General features: G+C 41.8%; 1 protein-coding gene across 35 annotated transcripts in view; it reads right to left on the bottom strand.

The window, feature by feature from the left end:
* The window catches only part of NRXN3 (neurexin 3), a 958,542-nt gene that overhangs the window by 890,689 nt on the left and 46,943 nt on the right, over positions 1-20,910 (bottom strand). For all 35 annotated transcript variants that reach the window (XR_012056601.1, XR_012056602.1, XR_012056603.1 and 32 more), the window contains one exon: positions 14,891-16,140. Coding sequence is in view for 32 of the 35 variants with exons in the window: in XM_072930751.1 (XP_072786852.1) it covers positions 14,891-15,599 (709 nt within the window). In the remaining 3 variants the exon portion in view is untranslated. The remainder of the gene's footprint in view (positions 1-14,890; positions 16,141-20,910) is intronic.

Genomic DNA, 20,910 nt, shown 5'->3' with positions numbered 1-20,910 from the left:
GCCTCCTCCATCTACCACTTTAGGGTTGGGGGCATGAAGAACAATGATCAATGCCAAAGTCAGAGCACTTATTCCTTCCTTCCTTCTCCTACTAGAGTAATAAGGCAAAAAGAGCCAGGGGCAAGCCTGGATGGGACAATCAGGCTGGAGGAAAAGCTGTGAAAAGAAGCAGAACCATAAGCTGCCCATACAAAAAATCAGCTCATACTTCTGCTCTGAGAAAGGAACAGCTGGAGTGTTGATGTTTAGGTGTGATTTGGCTTAGAAAAGACTGCCAGAAAGATTTAAGAAAAAGATCCACGTAGTCACAGGTCTGCATATCACTTTCCAAGCATCCATCATGGAGATAATAGCTGTACAAATACATCTGAGTCTGGACTGGCCACTCACTTTTGTGTGAATATCTTGGGATCCAGTTTGACAGCACTACCAACAAATGTCACTCCTGATCTTGGGATTGCCTGTTTGTTTAGATCTGTTTCCTTCTGGCCTAGTTCTTATGATGAGTTTTATTACAGATATAAAGGAATTCTACTGATGTGGTTCTTCACAGCACCAACAACTAATTTGTTGTGCACTGCACTAAAATAATTCATACATGCTTAGATCTTCAAATAATTTAATTTAAATGGCTTCCATAACAAATGCCAATCAGAACTGTTAGCTACCCTGAACAGAAGAGTCCTACTCGTACTATTGTATGCTATGCAGTAAAATAGAGTATCTGCTGGAGGACAGCATGGTTAAATGCAGTTTATCACAATTACACAGAAAATAAGAGAGCACTTTTGGGCTAAAGAGCATCTAGTCATGTTTTCTCATTATGTTATTGTTTCCAGGGTAAGCACAATGTCATCATGCCCCATCTGCCACCATCTTCATTCCATGCTAAAGTTGCTGCTCACTTGGGTAACAGTTCCTTGCAAGGCAACTTAATTTTCAAGGGCAACATTAGAAATGAGGCATAGTGAAACCATTTTTAGTGTCTAAAGAAGAGATTTTTTTTGGCAACAAACACAGAAAAAAGAAATCTTAAAAAATTTTAAGCTGCTCAAAGCAAGTAAAGCTAATAAAAGAAAAGGTCTTTTCAGGAATCCATTTTTCCATGGGACTTTCTCTCTGCTTATGTCTTGGACAGGCGTACCCTTTGTTGGGTACAAAACTGGATGGCCAAGCCCCAAGAGTGGGGCTGAATGGAGTTACATCCAGTTGATGGCCAGTGACAAGTGGGGTTCACCAAGCTCCGCATTGCGACCAGTTGTGTTAAGTATCTTTATCAACGATCTGGATGAGAGAATCAAGTACAGCCTTAATTGCAGATGACACCAATTTCAGTGGGAGTGTTGATCTGCTGGAGGGCAGAAAGGATCTAGAGGGGAATCTGAACAGAATGGATTGATGGGCTGAGGCCAACGGTATGAGGTTCAGCAAGGGTAAGGACCTTCATCTGCAACACAACAACCCCATTCATCACTGCAGACTGGGGGAGGAGTGGCTGGAAAGCAGCCCAGAGGAAAAGGGCCTGGGGGTGCTGGTCAAGAGCAGCTGAACATGAGCCAGCGTGCACTCAGGTGGCCAAGAAGGTCAGTGGCGTCCCAGCCTCTATCAGCAATAGTGTGGCCAGCAGGAGCAGGGCAGTGATTGTCCCCCTGTACTCAACACTGTTGAGGCCACAACTCGAGTCCCGTGTTCAGGTCTGGGACACTCACTACAACAAAGACACGCTGGAGAGTGTCCAGGGAACAGAGCTGATGAAGGGTCTGGAGAGTAAGTCTTTGGAGAAGCAGCTGAGGGAGCTGGGGAAGAGAAAAAGCCTGTGGAAGAGGAAGTTCAGGTGAGACCTTATCCTTCTCTACTACTACCTGAAAGTAGATTTGGCCTTGGGGAGAATTGGCCCCTTCTCTCAAGTAACAATTGATAGGATGAGAGCACAAAGTCTCAAGCTGTGCCAAGGGACTTTCAGGTTGGATATCTGGAAAAATTTCTTTACAGAAAGGGTTGCCAAGCACTGAAGCAGGCTGCCCAGGAAAGTGGTTGAGTCACAATCACTTGCAGTATTTAAAAAAATGTGTAGATGTAGCACTTAGTGGTAGGCTAATGGTTGAACTTGATGATCGTAGATGTCTTTTCCAACCTAAATGAGGCTATGAAAATAACCAACAAGACAAAAAACTCAAACTGAAAACTCCTCTCTTCATCACATATGAGCAACCTTCTATACAATCAGTTCTACTCAGCTGAAATTTCAGCACAGCAGATTCCTGCTTTCAGTGGTTCATTGGAGCCACTCCACTCTGGAACAAAGTTCCCAGTAAAACTTAAAGTTTCTACGCTCAATGAAAGCTGGACAGAAACAGGTTACATGAGAGTCTAACCCTTGCAGGTTTGAAGGAATTCAGAAGGGAGGGGAAATGTAAAACCACTCTTTCTCCTATTGCCTTCCATCCAAGGGTATGTTCAGTCAAGTATTCAAGTATGTGAAATTAGGCTCACATTTTGGTATTTTAAGTGAAATCATAAACCTTTCTCTACTGGAAAGATTTAGAGGAACTGGATCCTGTCTTGAAAAGTTGTATCAGAGTATACATAAACCACAGGTGGGCAAAGCCAGCTATAACTTTTATTGCTACAAGTCTATTTTTCCTCATTATTAACTTGAAAAAAGCACTAAACAGGGCAATCCATAAAGCATAGCCCAAGCAGTGCTGCCTACTGTCACGAGGTACAGAACAAGCTGGTTCAAGATGGTTTCAGCAGGCAAAGTTATGAGACAACAGCCCCAAAGGCAGAACTTCTTGGTTATGGACAATCCAATCCACCAAAAAGAATAAAAAGAGAGTTGAAATTCTTTGAATTTCAACTAAAATTTTACAAGAATCCCTAAACTCCAATGCTCTGGTTTTAGCTTCACACTCAACATATACCACAGCATCTTGTGGGTTTTCTAGCACACTTGGATAAAACTAGATAAACTATTACATTGTTTAATACTTAGGATTTAGCATTCTGGATTCCAATTTCACCTCAGGCAGCTTCTGACTTGATACCCTTCAATAATTCTCATTCTGCTTGTCTCTCAGTTTTGCCATCAGTAAAATGGAGATAGCATACATTCCACAGTGCAGTAGAGTGATGTGAAGGCTGACTGATTTATCAGTAGTTGTGAGATGTTTAGGGATACTCTGATGAAATGTGCCACATGCATGCACAATTTATTATTAACCTGACAGCATTTTAGCTCTTTTATTTTCCTGCCTTGCACACAATTCAAGTGCAGGATGCCTGAAGCACATTTGAATGGATGCCATGTGGCATTTTGATTGTAGCAGGTACTATAATTTAATTCTGAAATTCACAACTTTAAGATCACATTTAAGCACTATTTTTGCAATTAATTTTCCTTCTTCACCCAGTTTTAAAAGAAGAACATTTGATTTGTCTTGGTTTCAATTCAGTATCAGATCATTAAAATTATGAAAGATAAACACAGGCAAGGAAATAATCTCATAGAAGAATGTGCTCTTTGGGCCAAATCTTTAGAGGAGAAAAAGAACAGAAATAAATACAATATTAAGTTAAAATTATCAAAACTGCTATTTTGAATTCCAGATCAGTCACAAGGCTTCAATGTGCCTGAATCACTTTTCAAAATGGGACTTAAACGTAACTTGACAAGATCAACAAATCTAAGTAGATTTGTGTTCAGTTCTTAGTTAAGGACATCTTCCATTAGATGAATGAAAGATTTGCTTGAATAAAGAGTACTGGGTGTATGCAGTTAATTTTGAGTACTATTTACAGGACCAGATGTACAAGAAAATATTCTATACAATGATCCTTACATTTGATATTTTCACTACAGAATAGCTCATTGATGACACAGTACCTTGAAGTTAAAATAATTCATGTACCCATACTGCAGCAGAGCTGTGCACAAGGAGAAAACAGCTGAGCAACTGTAAGGATAGAAACTAAAGAAGATGTAACCTACATTTTGTTTCACTCTCAGACCTGAAAAGGGGTATAAATGGTTTTAGTCAGCTTTCCAACAACAACATTTTGTCAATTAACTAGGAGGAAACTTAAGCAATTTCAGCTCTGGAAGAAAACTAGTGGAGACTGTTACAAACGCCTCAAAAGAGCGTGATATAGATTCATAGATTTTTAAGACCAGAGGGAGCACTAAACAGACCTACAATATAGCGGTGACCTCTACTGTAAAGTGGTAGCAAGGCTATAATTAAACACCACTGACAAATGAGTTCTGAAATCACAGCCAATTGTTCTCCCGGGATAGAGGATCTGTTACTTAGTACTTCGGTTTAGCTATCTCTTGCCTCGGGCAAACTGGGAGTCACCACACTGGCAGCAGCAATGACAGGGAAAATATCCCAGAGCTTAAGAATGATTGTCATGCCATACTGGTGCAGATCCCAAGTGATTTTCATAGGCAGAGCTTTGCTTATCCAGCCCAAATTTCAGCTTGGGCTGGCTGCATTTCAAAGAGCATTTCTTGCACAGAGAGGTATTTGTTGTGCTCTTCTTTGGGAATGCCTGCTGACCAGTCCTCAGGTCTGACAACACTGCAAACTACTTAGGTTCAACCAACACACTAAAAAGCTAAAAAACAAACTGCTGACAATCTCAGCCTCTCAAATCAGCAGCTGTGGTGCTTCATTAACATATTCGGCCTTGCTGCCTTCACTGCCACTGTTGAGAGACTGCACTATTCAGTGATACATATTAGAAGTCAAATGGGAAAGAGCCCACACGAGTCCTATCCACTCATAATTATTCCTCAAGCCTTTCTTTTAGTGGAGCTCTTGACAGACAACAGTACCTATGGAGCTGTCACTTCCAACAAATTGAAAGGATAACAGTGCTTCATACCACTCTTCTCTCCTGGGAGGCTTCAAAGGGCACCAATCTGGTCACTGCTGTATTTGTGCTCCAGGCTCCACTTGCTGTCTGCAAGCTGGAAATCTGTTCTCCTCTCTGGTTAAGTGTAAGCTATTCTTAGGTCTCTTTTTGCCTGCTCTTCTGAACCTGGCAGTTCCCACAGGAACATGGTGGGGTTGAATCCATGAGTTTCCATTAGTTCCACTTGGTCACTATGGGAGTACATGCCCCTTCCTTAAAACACTTCAACATTTTTGGGGTAGATTGCAGTTCATCAGTAGTAGATCCATATTTGGGGTAATCATGTTGGTAAAATTTAAAATAAGCTACATTGTTACATGTAATAGATATAGAGTACATTTTTTTAAAAAGTCAGGATTCAGAAATTCTACAAATTAAAAATACATTGCTTTTTTCTGCAGATTGTCATCCAAATCAGTTGGTGTTTTTTCCTAAATATTTTGATCTGAATTAAACCACCATTTTTAACAAGGAAAACATTTCCAGTCTGTCTGATTCTGATGTGTCTTAGCTGGTCAAAATGCAACTTCACATGTCTTTAATTCAAACATGCCACACCATAGGGCAGGCAAACACCAGACTGCCTTAAAGATATATTTCTGTGTCAGATGTAAAGTAGAGATAATGTGTATAGGTATACAGGCCTCATGTCTGTTCAAAACCAGAACAGACTTTGGAATTTGTTGTAGATGCATTCATTGCTGCAGTTGAGACACAACTGAGCATTTCAGCTTAAGTAATGAAGGAAAAGAAAATTTAGGAGGAGGCAGCCAGCAAACAAAATTACAAATTGATCGCTTGAGCCCTACCTTTTTTTTTTCAGTGAAGAAAAAAAAGTCAGATCTCCAACAACACAGGGCCCAGTAGAGGAACACTGAAGAAAGAGGATTTGGCCATTTTCTGCAGCATCCTATCTTTACTCAATAGGTCCCTCTACACAATAATAAACTTATAGTCATAACAATATCATCATATTTCAAGCTCTGGGATCACACAGTACCTAATCTGCCAAATTTTCAGCTAGATATGACTGTATGAGTTTTGCCCCATCTTTGACACAGAAACCTACATCTAGCTCTGGTTATCCTGAGGGATATAGCAATGCTACTGCTTCACAATGGCAATATATCCATCCAAAATCTTTCATATTCACTGATCTCCTGTTATCTTCCTTGAAGTCAAAGCTATGCAAATTACAAGGACCTACACAGATCTCCCATTACACCAGAGGTCTGGTAGGCATCATACAGGGTAGTTCCTTTGCACAGCCCCCTGCCTTCTACCACACCAAGTCCCAGAGCTGGTCTCAGAGAAGCCACAGAGCAAAAGGCAAAAGACAGAAGTGAAAATACAGAAATTCATTACTTTAAGAGCTTTTTCTTTTAGGTAGTCCTAGACAAGAAATTTAATCGCCTTTCACCTTCACAAACTTCACCTTTTTCTTTTTTCTTTTATTTTTTTAATCAGCATTTTATTAAGGAATGATTCCACACACTTCTTCCCCATTTAAAAGAAGTCTTTGGGGAATATAAGAAATTTCAACCACATACAGAAAGAAGCTTAAGGAATTCAGCTGCAAACACAACTGAACTATGAAATTTGCAGATCACAACACTAACCATCTCTTCATGGCTAGCCATTTCTCAACTCTTGTTCCTGATCAGCCTCAGTAGAGGAACATGCCTTTAGTTCCAAGGATTTCTCGTACATCACCTTGAGGAGAAAGGTATTGAGAGACTCTCCAACCCTGAAAGCCAGACTTGCAATATGGACGCAGCAGGAATAACCAGAAAATCAAACACATGCCTGTGGAGACACACCAGAGGTTCTGAAATCTCAGACAGTGTCATTTTTCTCAAGTACTAAGGCAACAAACCACAAAGAAATTAAAATCCACCCAAGAGACTACAGAGGCCAAGAAAGGCTTCTGAATAAATGCAGCAGCCAAGCAAACTATGGAGCCTGCCAGCACTATTAGAGATTGAAGCCTGGGTTTAACCTACAGCTCAAATTCCTACATCTACCAAGGAATTGCTTTTTTTTTTTTCTTATAAAGGTCTCTTGCCAAATACTCAGAGCCAAACCCAATCCATTATATTCACTCAGGTTACTTAACTAGTCAAATTCCATGAATAAGAGGAGGAAAATCACACCTGAGAGCAAAATCCTGAGAGTCAAGTGTACCTTTTCTCCTTGTCTTACATTGCAATCTGCAGACAAATACACCTGTTTTATCTAATAAGCAGTCAGAGGTTTGATGAGAGTTAACAGGAAAAGCAATGTTTTTATGCACCCTTTCAGTGCCTTAGAACCACAAAACACTTGCCACCTTCATGATAATTAAATGCTCAGAAACAATCCAATGGGCTTTCTTTGCTATCCTGCTTTTTGTGCATAGAGGAACAGAGGAAGGGCAAACTATGCCATTCTGCTTGGGTAGCCTTTTATGCTCTTTTTGCTTCCCCTGACAGCATAAGGTGGAGGCAAGTCTTGAGTATGGAGGGTGAAAGGAGCAGGCTGAAACCAGCAGCCCCAGCAGGGAGAGAGCCAATGCAGACAGGTAGGCAGAGGTGGGCCACAGTACAAGGAAAAGCATCCGATCAGCATCTGAGGTTCACAGCAGAGGATATTTTGGGGAGGTCAGTGGAGCACATGGGTCAGATAGGAAAAAAAAAAAAAAGCTCTCTTTCTCCTATTGCTTGTATCAGCACCCTGCAGTGCAGCATCTGCTCCGTGTCACCAACAGGGAAGAGGCTACACTGCTGCTCAGGCTCTGTCTTTACCAGCACAACTGCAGCCTGGCCTGGGAAGGGTCTGCCTATTCACAGTGTGACACTGCACAGAGTAGCAGAAAACTGGGAGATTTCTGTTGAAAGGAAAGATGAAGAGCACTCCTCAAAGATGGCCACTTAACAAAGAAAACCATCTTAATTTCTAATTGCATGTCCTAGCTAAAAAACTGACTATCAAATGAGGTCATTCTACTGGGTGTTCATGCATTATCATAATTTACTTGTCATGCTAAGATATTTATATGTCTCTATTACTGTCATACAGAAGCATATGGGATTCTTAACACCTGGAGTAGAGGAAGCCCCACTGGCTACATATTTCAGATATAGAAACTGAGACACAGGGGGTAACCAGGTACATATCCTCTGCAAAGAAAGGTCAATTGATTCAGTCTTGAGTCCTTCAGTCTGCCAGCAAATCACTCCAGGGATACAGAAAGACTGTAGCAGAAATGAAAATCAGCCTCTTAGGTGCTAACACTCCTATGACCAGACCATTCAAGTTCTGCTGCCCTGCTCTACTTCCTTTATACGTTATACCTTGGTCTCTTTTCAGAATAATGAGGTGAACAAATGTACATGCAGGCAGGGCCTGGAGAGCTGACACAGCATAACTGGCAAAGGTGTCAGTAGCACAGAATGTGAATCCAGTGTACTCAGGTCTCAGCCCCATTTCAGAGCAAACACATTCAAATACAAATGAGTTCTGCTTCACATAGATTCTGCCATCCGGAGTTCTTCCTATCCCCCCAACATCTACTTCTCTCAGCCCCTGGGCTGTTTTGCACACAGTTGTCAGCTCCTGGACCTGTTTACAGATGGAAGAAGGGCAGCTTTACTCTGCAGCATGAGCTTACAATGGCAGTGAACTGTCTGCAATGAAGGATTGTGCAAGAGACACACACATACACCAGAAGTCACATTGCTGTCTCTGGACAGCAATAACATGGCAGTTGCCTTGCTTTCTATAGAGAGAGAACAAAGCTTTTCTGTCCAGCAAGTTCAAAGTTGGTCAGCAAAGAAACAATTAAAATTAGAAGTGAAATTAGAAGTTAGCCAAGGACAGGTGTCCATTCTACCATTTTATCTCATGGATTACCACCTTCTCCTGCACCAGGGAGCACTCAGTGCTGACGCCGACGTGCAGAGGCTCATCTTCTTTGAGTAGTGACAGAGTTCACTGGACAGATGTGCTCCTCCTCCAATTCTCTCCCTGGAGTTTTGTGGCACCATTTCCAGCATCCTCAAGGTATCTGGGAGGATTATTGCTCTCCATTTTTCACCAAAACATAACAAAAATTACCTTGTGGCAAATGCCCTGCACACCTTCATGTGCATGTGCTGTCTTGCTCGGGGCTATATTTACTGCTGATTGACCTCCATGATAAACTGCCTAGCTAATAATAAATTAACTCTTCCCCCCGCCCCCCCCCCCTTTGTTCTTATGGCAAAACCAAAGGAAAAAAACCCTTCTTCAGAAATCAAGTTAGAAATCCCAAAGTTGGAAAGAGAAATTTCTGACTTTGCTCACCTTCACATAATTATTATGAGTTACTTTAATTTTGATCTTTATTTAGTAATGCCCAAAAATTCCAGTTTAGATCCAGACTGTGCACACTTTGGGACAGAGCAGGAGCCAGCAGATTGGTCTATGGGCTTACAGAGAATGCTGCTTCCAAATTCCATCTAGATTTAGTCCTCCAGAAACTTGGTCATCACATTATCTTTGTAAGAGCTAAGAACTCTTCTTTTATTCTGTCAGGCAGATAGAACCAATATGGAGTAGCTACTGTAAACAGTGTATATGAGCTATGGTTTACTCTTCTATAACATTTTATAAAAAAACATTTTCATCCTGAGGCTTTTTTCCCCTGAGTTCACTCTTCTCCGGGTCCACAAATTACTGTCACTCTTCACCATTTCCACCTTACACCAAATAGCAACCTCCTTTGTACCCAACCACCATCTGCTTCACTTTATCAGAGGAAATGTCCAAGCTTTGCCTAACTGAGGGGTTTAACATCTCTTTTGCCCAAGGTGTGTAGCTGACCTGCAATCCAGCAGAAAAGGAATGTAGCCCCATACAAGAGAGGGAAACTACAAGAATATAGCTGTCAGCATGTTACTGCAGCCAGACTATTTGAATCAATGGCACTCACCATACAGGATCCTGCAATCTTCCTGCAGCTCCCCTGTTTTAAAAGCAGGGGTCTACAAAACAAATCCAGATAGCTCTGGGAAGGTTTTGCTTAGTCCACATTAAGTGAGGGGGGTCATTGGCATCTTCTGTGAAAGGGTATCTAAAAGGATCTAAATTCAAATCCTGTGGCTCCTGCTCAGTTTTAATATTTATTATTAAGAATAACAAATGGTGCTTAAACTCCACCTTGAAGTTTCAAAGCACTTTATTAACATTGATACCTGAACACATCATCTTTCTCTGGTGCTCATCTGGCGATGCATAAAAAAAATTTCAACCAGACTGGAAAATAGATTATAATTTTAAATGCAATGAAAGCAACTTAAACCAAGAAGAATGAGCAAGCAAAAGAAACGGGGGAAACTGAATTGCTGCAAAATGAAGTATGGGCAAAGTTCTTACCAGCTTTCTGCCCAATGGCCAGTGCTGTGACATAAAACAGCAGATTTGCACCTTGCAATATTTACTCCACAGACCTTAGAGACGATGAATTCTAGAATTTTGCACTGGTGAGTGAAGATCTGGGCCCATCCAAAGGGTATGCCAGAAGTGCCTGCTGTCCTCTAGAACAGCAGAGCACAAGACCAAATGGAGGGTCTACAACTGTTTATTGCTGGTGAATTCAATAACCAATTTATATTCATCTATCAAGGAATATGCAAGTGGAAGCAAATATTATGGTCATGTTCATTTGTTTCTGATTACAAAATGTATGTAAATGTATATGCAAATTAAGTGCAAGCATCAAGCTCACGGCAAAGTGCCAAACTATTCTTTAGTGTTGTGAAGATTGGGGCGGCTGGCAGGGAGATACAGCGATTGCAAGTGAGGCTGGGCAGTGCCTTCAGATACAGCCAAGGCTGGGCTGCTCTGAAGGGGTAGGAAGAGGATAAATCCTGCATTAACTTGTCACTTTAAACGAAGCTGAGGGGCTATAGAAAAATCTGTTCCTGATGCAGTTAGAAGTGTGATAATTACAGAGCAATGGGCTCCTCTGTCATTCAGCAGGCAGCATCCCCAGGAAATCTTGCTCTGTAATCAAGGGAAGAGCCGCAATCAAGCCCGTATTCAGCCTTCGTTTAGAAACAGCCCCTGCAGGCAACACAAAGGCTTCAGCATGGTTCTTTGTGAAGTTGGTGATCAACGTCTTGGTTCTCCATCTACAAGCAAAGTTAATGCATTTCTAAGCACATCTTCTGTTCACCTTTCCTCAGAAAGTCCAGAAGGAGTCTTGGAAGAAGGGTGAGGGTTTAGGCCAAAATACACTTGTACAAATAGTGTTGCCTTCACACTGTCCACATTTGTGAGCTCACTCTCTACACAGCAGTGTCAGAGAAAGAGAAAATTTCTTGCAGACTAACAGCATGGTCCTGAATGAGCAGGTACGAACAACCTCTTCTGGCTTCTACAGCAGCTCAGCTTGCAAACTTTGCATGGGGAAGGGTTTTCTTGGGTTTTTTCCCCAGAAATATGAATGTATATATGATGATCAAATCGTACAAGAAAATCACCCTCTTGGCAGCAGCCTGATTCCACAGAGACTGATGAGGTTTATTAGAGGGGAAGATGTGTCTGAGGTCAGCTTTCATGTCTAATGCCACCATTGCCCAGAAACATACAAACTAATAGCTACTCAAATCAGCCATCCTTTGTACCCTACAGAGCTGTCAGATTCAGGGAACCAGTTTACTCCAACTGCAATAGAAGTAGTCTCACTTTTTATTCAAAACAGCCAAACTTTCCAAAGTGCACATATTTCCACTTCCACCGTATAAACTCAGACACAGAAACTGTACCTGCTCAGCTATCATCTGGGCATATGACTGCCATGATGTACACAATCCTACTAACTCTGGGTGCACATGAAGTGCTGACATTTTTTTTTGCACACTGGGGACACATTCTGGACAGGACTCACAGTTTCATCTCGGTACGGAATGGTTGTTCACTATTGACATCCATCATAACTGGAACTGCACTTGGAGTTACAGCAGCCTGTATTACTGTAAACGGAGCTTCATTCCATCACAGTAGAGAAACAGCAGGTTCCACTCGCTATTTACTTCTTCTATCTCTGGCCACAAAATAAATGAGTTTGCTATGGTTTTACCATCTGCAGACATAGGTATCAGTCAATAGTCAAGTAATGGCCTGGACACTGTCAAGAGAACTCATTATTAAAAAGGTACACATTACATTTAGCTACTCAAACAGGACTTGTTATTGATCGGATCCATCAATTCCCAGTAAAAGAGCCAACTCTGATGATGAAATGAAAATATGCACATAGACTACAGATTAGTAAATACTGTAATGGAGTGAAGGTTCCCCCTCCCCCCCCCCCCCGCAGGAAATGGGAGTTGTTGGTATCCAGTGGATCTTTTTCACAAGTGAGACTGGGAATAAAATAACCATGTTACTTCTGCATATATCCAGAGGCATGATAAAGATACAAAACAAAAGGGAACAGTTCTGACAACAAACATCTCAGTCTCTTGGGGAAAAAAAAAGCAAACAAAGAAAATACAGGTTGTTTAATGGCCAATCAAGCCACAAGCAGGAAGAGCCTGTAGCCAGTTCTGCCATTCCTGCCACATCCTACTGTTTATCAGTGGAGATTCTGCCACACTTGCAGAATTGAAAGACAACATCTTGTGCTTTTCAAAGTCAGACAAAAAGGTTCCTATACTTAATTTGGTTCCTGTTTTTTTCTTGCCACTTTTCTTTGTCTGCTTGTTTCCACTTACTAAACAGCCCTTTCTTTCGGTTTTCCCATTCATCTGCACAGACACTGTAACATTTTTTCAATGGCAGTATTTAACACACAGAAATCACCACTGCTGCAGCATAAAGGAGACAGAAAACAAAAATAAAATTTTAACATAAATCAAATATACACCATTTAGTAATATATGTGAAAACAGGAAGAACCAAACAAGGTAATGACTGTGGAAATCTCTACATTTGATCCACTGGAAAAGTTCTCCACACAGCATCTTCTCTGAGAGTGAAAAGACCCCAGCTAACAGTGAGTTAAAATTGTTTTCTTAAGAAGGCACATTGTGACAAACTTCTTTGCTCACCCTTAACAGCAGGTTGGGCTGGAAACTGATGAATCACTATAGGAAACAAACAGCAATGGTGACTCACAGCTACAAACAGTAACAATAGCACTGCTTTATCCATGGTGTCTACAACAAAAATATCCCTGGATTCATTAGAAGATGTATTTCAGATTGTTCCACCCACCTAGGAAATGCAGAAAGTCCACCCCTGAACCCTGGTTAGAGTTCTCACAATTTCCCACAGGTACATGGAATTCCTGCTCACTTACAGTACTTTCTCAAGTGGTTCACTGAAAATCATATGCTGTTGATGTCTTGAGCAGCTCCCCAGGGAGTCTGGATCCATTAGCCCAGCAGCAGACAGAGCCTTATATTGTTGTGTTTCAGGGTGCACCTGCCTGTGTGGCTCTTGCAACCTTCTATCATCATAGCATTTAGACCTGAGGTGTGTTTGCTCCATAAGCATATGAAGATCAGGCTAGTGGCCCAGCTCCTGAACTGCCTGGTCATACCCAGAAGTCTGTCCAGCCCCACGTAACTCACGGCTCAACAGTTCTGGCTCATTAATACTTTGGACTAATCAGGTCAGAGAAAATAGCTGGAAGAATTCTGTGTTCAACACTTCACAGGCTCACACCTCCTGTCTAAGGCTCATGTACTGTTACTGTATTATTTGGATATAAAGCCAAATTTTCTCTTATTATTAAAATCACCTTAAAATGAATGCACATATGGATGCTATGTTTATTTTCCAAACCTTCCCTTCCCATAAAAATATGTTTTCTTCTCCATCTAAATGCAGACTAAGTGTGGAGCTGTAGGGTTTTTTTACTTAGATAGCAACACTATAAGGACTGTTTTCACCACATCTCACATTGTACAGGTTAAACTCTGGGTAATCTAGTTTCATTGCCAAAAGAAGTGAATGAATGGTAGTCATGAAAATATATTATTGCAAATATTTCCATTTTGACAAAATTTCAGGTTGTTTTTATTTTCCTTGAGATTGGACACTACTTGTCCAGGTTTCATCTTTAGTTCAAGCTCAAACTGTGGTGTTTAAAGCCAAATGTCATAAATAATGTTGTGATGAGATTCTCAAATTCACACAGGGATTTTCAGTTGACTTAAGTCTCCTGCACATACAAAATCAATTACCATCACATTGCTAGAGACCAAAGGAAAAATCTGAAATACACTTCATCATGTGGTTTGCATGACTTAAAACTCTCAAACTCAAATTCAAAAATCGAGTACCAAACAATGAGGAAACATTCAAATCCCTCTTCCCTTTGCAACACTAAGATAAATTTTAAAAGCTATTTAAGCAATTTAATCAAGGATGCTAAAAAAAAATCAAGGTGCCATTCAGTGATTAGTATGCAAGTAATTGAAGGGAAGTATAGGGCTTCCACAGGCTAGCAACAGCTAGCATCAAAAAAGTATACAATGTCCTGTCAATCAGTTATGCTAGTGATATGTATAAATATATATATATATATATATATATATGTCTCCTGTTTGCTGACACTTCACTTAGTTTTCAGGGACTACTGCAAAAAGCCAGCCATTTATTTTACCAACACTAACCAAAGGTACTTCTTAGTTGTATTTACCAGTTTATGTTCCCTACCCTTATTCATAAGTTGCTGATGAAATGAATGACGACAATGATGATGAAAACCTCTCCATGCTACAAATGCAGCATCCTTTCAGAAAGACACTTGTTGCAGTTGCTCACACTCTCTATCTACTCCAATTTAATTACTTCTATTTGGAAAAAGAATGGTGGAAGCTGAATTCCTTTGACAACCATCAGCAGGAATAAGAACTCTGTCATAGGTCTGCTAAACAACAAATTAACTCCTTGGATTGTGTAAAGGTCAATGAGAAGCAGGGAAGTATTCTCTTACCTTCAGAACACAGCTTGCCAGCATATCCAGTGGCTGAGCAGTCACAGTGTGGCTCACCATCCAGAAGGAAGCATGTGCCACCATTTTCACAGGGGTTTTCTGAGCAAAGTCCTTCCATTTCCAGCCGGACCCCTTGACTGCCCAGGAGCTGGGGCTCAGAATTGCCGTATTTAAGATCCAGGATAAATCCTTGAAATGGAGGCTCACTCAGAACACCATCAAGAGTCAAGGCAGCAGGACGAATGTCCAGTGGGACTCCACCAATAAAAAGGTCACTGACGATGTTCATATACTGGCGTTGTGGACGCACCTCACCCGGCTTGGCTTCGCCATCCAGCACTAGCACCGTCCGAAGGTGATTGCGGCTGACCATCAGGAAGTGCCAGCTGCTGTCGTTTACCTGCTTGTCTGTGACAACTGTCGTCTCCGCACAGTCCACACTGAACTGCAGCTGGATGCGCCCATCAACCAGGGACACACAGAGGAAGTCACAGACACCACCATCATCAAAATAGAGAAGCAGCCCAGCAGAGACATTGGTCTTGAACTGGAAGCTGAGTTCGCTCCTAGTGCTGGCATCCCAGCGGAGGTAGCGGGCCCACTGGTTGGGGATGCCCATGAACTCCAGACCCAAACAGAGACCCAGCAAGGAGCCCAGCAGCAAACTCACCTTCAAGGTGAAGTAGATAGAATGCAGAGTGAAGCCCATTGTTTCAAAAATCTGCTCTTCCCTAGGAGAAAAAAAGAAGCCACACTACTGGGACGAGAACCCCAGCAGTCAACACCAAATGTTAAATCCAAAAGGAAGAGAAGAAGAGCAGAGAGAGTGACAGAAAACAGGAGAGTAAGTGGAAAGTGACCAAGAGGAGGTGTCTCCTCCCAAGAAAATATCTCAATTATCCTTAGGAACCAGAGGCTTTTATTTCAGAAGTACAGGGTACATGAAGTGACTTCTCCAATGGTGTACTTCTCTGAAGGGCAAAATAACCTACAGTGATTTGTTTTGGTAGAACACAAAGGTGACACTGGTGTTCCAGGAGGAAGGAAAGGAAGAGCCAAAGCCCAAGCCTAAAATTCTTGTTTTCTAGAAGTGATGACAATATTGACGGAGATGGCAGTGAGATAGAAGAGAGAGTGAATTCATAAAGCATGTGAACTTCAAGAGGGCAAAAATAAAGTCAGTCTTCATGATGCACTGGTGGATACCCAGCCCATAATTCACTGCTTGGCACTCACGGAGCTTGCAGGACCTGTGGGGTCAAGACAAAAAAAAGAAAGGGAAACGTTAATCTTACTACTCACCATATCTTTACTATGAAGCTTACTAACATCTTGTCCAATAACTTATTTACATTTCTTGATACTCTGGGCATTTCTCCATGCTTTCAATTGTCTGTACAGGTCTCAAAAGTAGCAAGGACATCTACATCCTCAAAACTAAGAGGCCAAAATAGAGAACTTACCAAGTCATCTACACAAATAACAACAATGAGCAATATAAAAATACACCAAATTATTTAACTCCTTTGATGGATGCAATCTCATTGACTTTACTGGGAAATGGTGCTGGAGCTTTCCCAGTAAAAATTACCTCTCCATGAAAATGCTTAGGGCAAAGACCAGCGTTCCTTAGAGCTTAAAAGCTGGTAAGGGCAAGAGATAGCACTATCCAAACTTCCTATTCCATTGCTTACATTATGCTTCCTAGCACACCAAGGAAGCATTAAAGAATACAGCCCTGCTGTCAGCCTGTCACACAATAGCTGTTTTTACTTAACGTGTCTTGCATACTTCAGAGACTCTGCCATGGGCCTCTGCAACCTGGAAAGATGTGTTATGCAAATTATTTATGGCAACCTGCAGCTTAGATGATAGCAAACTTGTAGCTTAGATTATAAGAACTGTTTAAGCACTTAACCACTTACCCTGGTCTAGTGGTTTGGCAAAAAGGCCAAATTCACCCCTAATTAAGAGCAAAGAATTCCAACTGCCTTCAATGAGTTACATCTGTTAACACCAGGATTTAACTCACTTATGCATACTCGCATGTGGGTGACTGTATGTCTGGTGTAGGAGGATGTTTTAAGTGACAAGTAAAGGCAGCACAAAGCTAGGCTTATTCTTTGAAAAATCTACCCAAGAAGAAAGTAAGTTTTCTATTAATGCAGGTGTTTGTTCACAAAGATGGGTTGGACACAAGAACAGCTCTGGAAATGGCTAACATTAGCATTGATACAAAGCAGGAAAGGCAGTGATGAGAATCAAAGCCTTCAGCTTCACAGAAGTCAGCATGAACACAGTTTCCACAAACTGGACCACAAATATTGTGGGGCAGTGTATGCTTGGGAAAAGTGTTTTGTGCTGTGGACCATGAGAGCTGCTCACAGCAGATGCCTTGAAAACCCATGGTCCACCTTGCTTTGAAGGAGAAGGCACACAGACACGGCACAAGTGGGCAGTGCTGGAAAGTTTCTGTTTGGTAGGGACAGAGGCTGAGCTGCAGGAGAATCACTAGGAAATGGAGGGGAGAGTTCACACAGTCACACCCTCACCTGCCTCAGGCACCTGCAGAAGCTGTAAATCTCCAGAGCTGTCAGTCTGACAAATTTAGCCAGCAGAAAAAACAAGTCACTTAGAAAACAAAAGGAATAAATTAAAAGAAAACCCACAAGTTGGAGAGAAATGTGAGCTTTCAGTGCCCAGTGGAAACCAGGCCTGTTCCCTGCAGCTGCCTGAGTGAAGCATGTTAGCTAAACTGCTATAAACACAAATAAAATCAAGTCAAAACCAGAGGGAAGATAATTCCTTTTAATTGTTAACAGCTTGGCTGAGGAAAATGGAAGGTGGGAAAAGGAGGTGTTAGAAGAGGTGTAAAACGAACAAAGAATTAAATACAGAATCTAATTCCTCCATTCATTTGTCTTACCAATAATCACAACTAGGATTGTGATTGTTCATGGGGTTGTGTTGGCTAAGTTAAGTTCATGAGGGTTCAGGGGGATTCTGAGAAATGGATTGGGAAAAAAATTTTGTGGTTCTTATCCATTTACCTATCTTCTCTGTGCTCCCTAGTGGATCCACTAAAATAGTCCATGATTTATGGAAAATAATAGAGTGAGAGAAAGGTAAGAAAGAAAGTGATGACCCAAGCCTGGAATTACTGATGAGATGGAAATAGGAACATCATAATGTGTGTAAATTAGCCAGTGATGTGCTTCCAGCAGCTCACAGCTTCCTGGACCATTTACTACCACCATGGCAAAATTCACTACTCCATCAGACAGCTCTGTGCTCAGCCTGAGCTGAGAAGGGCGACAAGCCCAGCATGGCAGCAACCATCCACAGAGACCCCACTGCAGCAGCGTTCTCACCCCACTTTTAAATTCTCCTGGGCAGGGTAGATTGCACCATCTGCATTAAAAGCAGCCCTCAGTCTTAGACTCTTCTTTCCCTGTTTTAGAAGACCAACTCTTTGATAAGCAGTGAAAGAAACTGTAAATCACAGCAGCAGGTGTGAACACTATAGATAACCACAGATGAGATTCCTATGTCCACATACAGTTCAAACTCCTGACTGAAAAGCCTATCAATCTTTCCCAATCCTAGCATGCTGAAATCCTTCTTTTTTAACACAGACAAATCCCAGCCTCCATGGGTCACTTCAATCCTTGGGATATTTCAAAGGTACAATAATGGGAGTAGGCTACCTCTGTGGTGCAAATTTCTGTAATGATACAAGTTCATTGGGACAGAAAAAAAGGCATAGCAACAAGGGAAACCAGACAGAAATGGTTAAACAGCAGAATAGCAGTCTTGACTGAGGGAAACCAAGGCAATTCTTTCTGCTTTGAGTGAGAAAAGCCAAGGTAATCCCGTTCTAGCTGTTTTGAAAGAAGGCAGTGCCAGCTCTGTTTCAGAAGACAATGCAAAAACCATGAAATATAGGTGTCATTGCTGGGTGCTTCATTGCATTTTAGACTCTGCAGCTCAGATTTTGGGAAGGCTGCCCACACCCAGCCACTAGCAGGCTAGGGCCATCTGTGACTCCCCCAGAGCTCTGTCAGCATACGTCAGTCCTGACTCACGGTGCTTCCCATTACTCCAGTTTCACGTCTCACACAGTTAAGCCTGTGAGAGAAAATCCTACTGCAGCAGCAGAGTCTTCAAGAAGAGCTCAGAAGACCCAGTATCCTTTATAGCAGAAGGCAGGGTATGAATCCCAACCTTGAGAGAGTAAATCCTGACACACCAATTCTGTGTCTCACCCATTCCCACAATTATTCTCCAAGACATGCTGAGAATGAATAATTTTCTGCTCTTACCATTTTATTTTTAGCATAAATACTACCCTAGCAGCCTCGTAGAGCACACTGCTACCATAGCAATACATTACAGTTTGGGACAAAAGCTACAGAATCCCAGAGTATTGTCTTTCATATTCTATATCTCTGAGAAATCTCATTGTCATGGCACGACCACATCTTGCATAAAGAGGAACTTTATGATGGACAGCAGCAAGAAAGTTATCTCCACTGCACTTCCAACAGCTTGTACTGCCTCCCTGGCCCACCTGAGAGCTACAACGGTGAGGAACCTGCACACTGAACAGACAGCTCAGCATCTCACACACGCCAAACCCACTGCAGGGAACACACCCACTTGCACTATTGAAACATCCCACTCACAGGGCTGACAGAGCTGCACAAGTTCTCTGGCCAGGGAAGGGAGGCAGCCCCACTGCAGTGCTGAATTCGAGTGCTGCCTCACCACTGCACACTTTCCCAAACCTGACAGCAGTCCATTAATGCCGGGTCAGAGACATCTGCTCAGCAGCCCACGGAGGGGGTCTAGCCCTTGCTTTGAAGTGGCTCTCAACCACTTATCAGCTGTATGTGGAGAGTGAGTGACATTATCTAATTGCCAACTAATTTCCATAATTACTGACTGGCACACTCTCTATGCTGGGTTAATATCTTTGCAAATGTCTTGAAACACACCTGCTTAGGAAAGGGGGTGAGAAGCTGTTGTTCTGCAGCTTATTTACCCAACTGCACAGAAAGGTTGCAGGAGATGGGTTTGTCACTCCCTGTCCTCCCTCCTCCACTACCTTCCTCTCTGGCTGCTAATTGCTTGGGGATGGACTTACTTGTAATTGAAAGTGTAATTTTCAGCAGAAAGAAGAACAGTTAGATTAATTCAAAGACAGGCTGGCTTCCCTTGCAAACCCCTGCTTCAGCAGCCCAGTGCAAGCCTGTGTAAGTCCTGTTATTCCCCTTCAGGATACTGGACAAAATCTCACTGACACACTGATGGGAAAACTTTGCAGTTCACCAGTCTGACACCCTCTGCCACAACCAGAACTATTCACCATGCCACAGTTTGTGCAGAAGGAAAAATATACATTGGTCACCTAAGGTCCATGTATTTAATACCCCATGTGAACTCACTTTTGTCCTTTTCTTCACTCTAAAACAAGCAAAATCTAATTGTTTTCTGTATTCCCCAAACCCTAATGAAGCAGCAGAGCTTTAGGAAGGAGTAAACAGGATGCTAATTTGGCTCTGCATCCACGTGTCTTCCCTCAATTGGCGCAAAGCACAGCAATCAAATCATTACAGCTCTATGACATATGCTGCTCAAAACAATACAGTAAAATTTACCCTCAATAATTAATATTAAAAGTTCAGCTTGCTAGCAGAGAGAAATGGGGAATTCGTAATATTTATTCACTTATCCAGTTTGGAACAATGGGCTCCTTTTGGTTAATGCTTTGAAATCTTTCTGCCTGATCTATCCCCAGCTGAATTGTGGCAAAAGACAAAGGGTCAAAGCTTGGGAAAAAAAAAAAATCTTTCCAATAAAAAATGCAGATGTGAAAACTGAGTTGCTAGGGTGAAACGCAGAAATCCTCCCATCACACAACATCCTCAGCAAGAATGCATGCAGGGATGTTTACAGAGAACTGAGAGGGGACATGGAGGGTTTGAAATTCATGAGACTAGAGAAAACTGCAGGGGCTA

The sequence above is a fragment of the Taeniopygia guttata genome, chromosome 5, assembly GCF_048771995.1.
Source record: "Taeniopygia guttata chromosome 5, bTaeGut7.mat, whole genome shotgun sequence".
In the NCBI taxonomy this organism is placed as follows: domain Eukaryota; kingdom Metazoa; phylum Chordata; class Aves; order Passeriformes; family Estrildidae; genus Taeniopygia; species Taeniopygia guttata.
The sequence above is the reverse complement of the archived record's forward strand: the minus strand, read 5'-3'. Positions and strand labels throughout refer to the sequence as shown.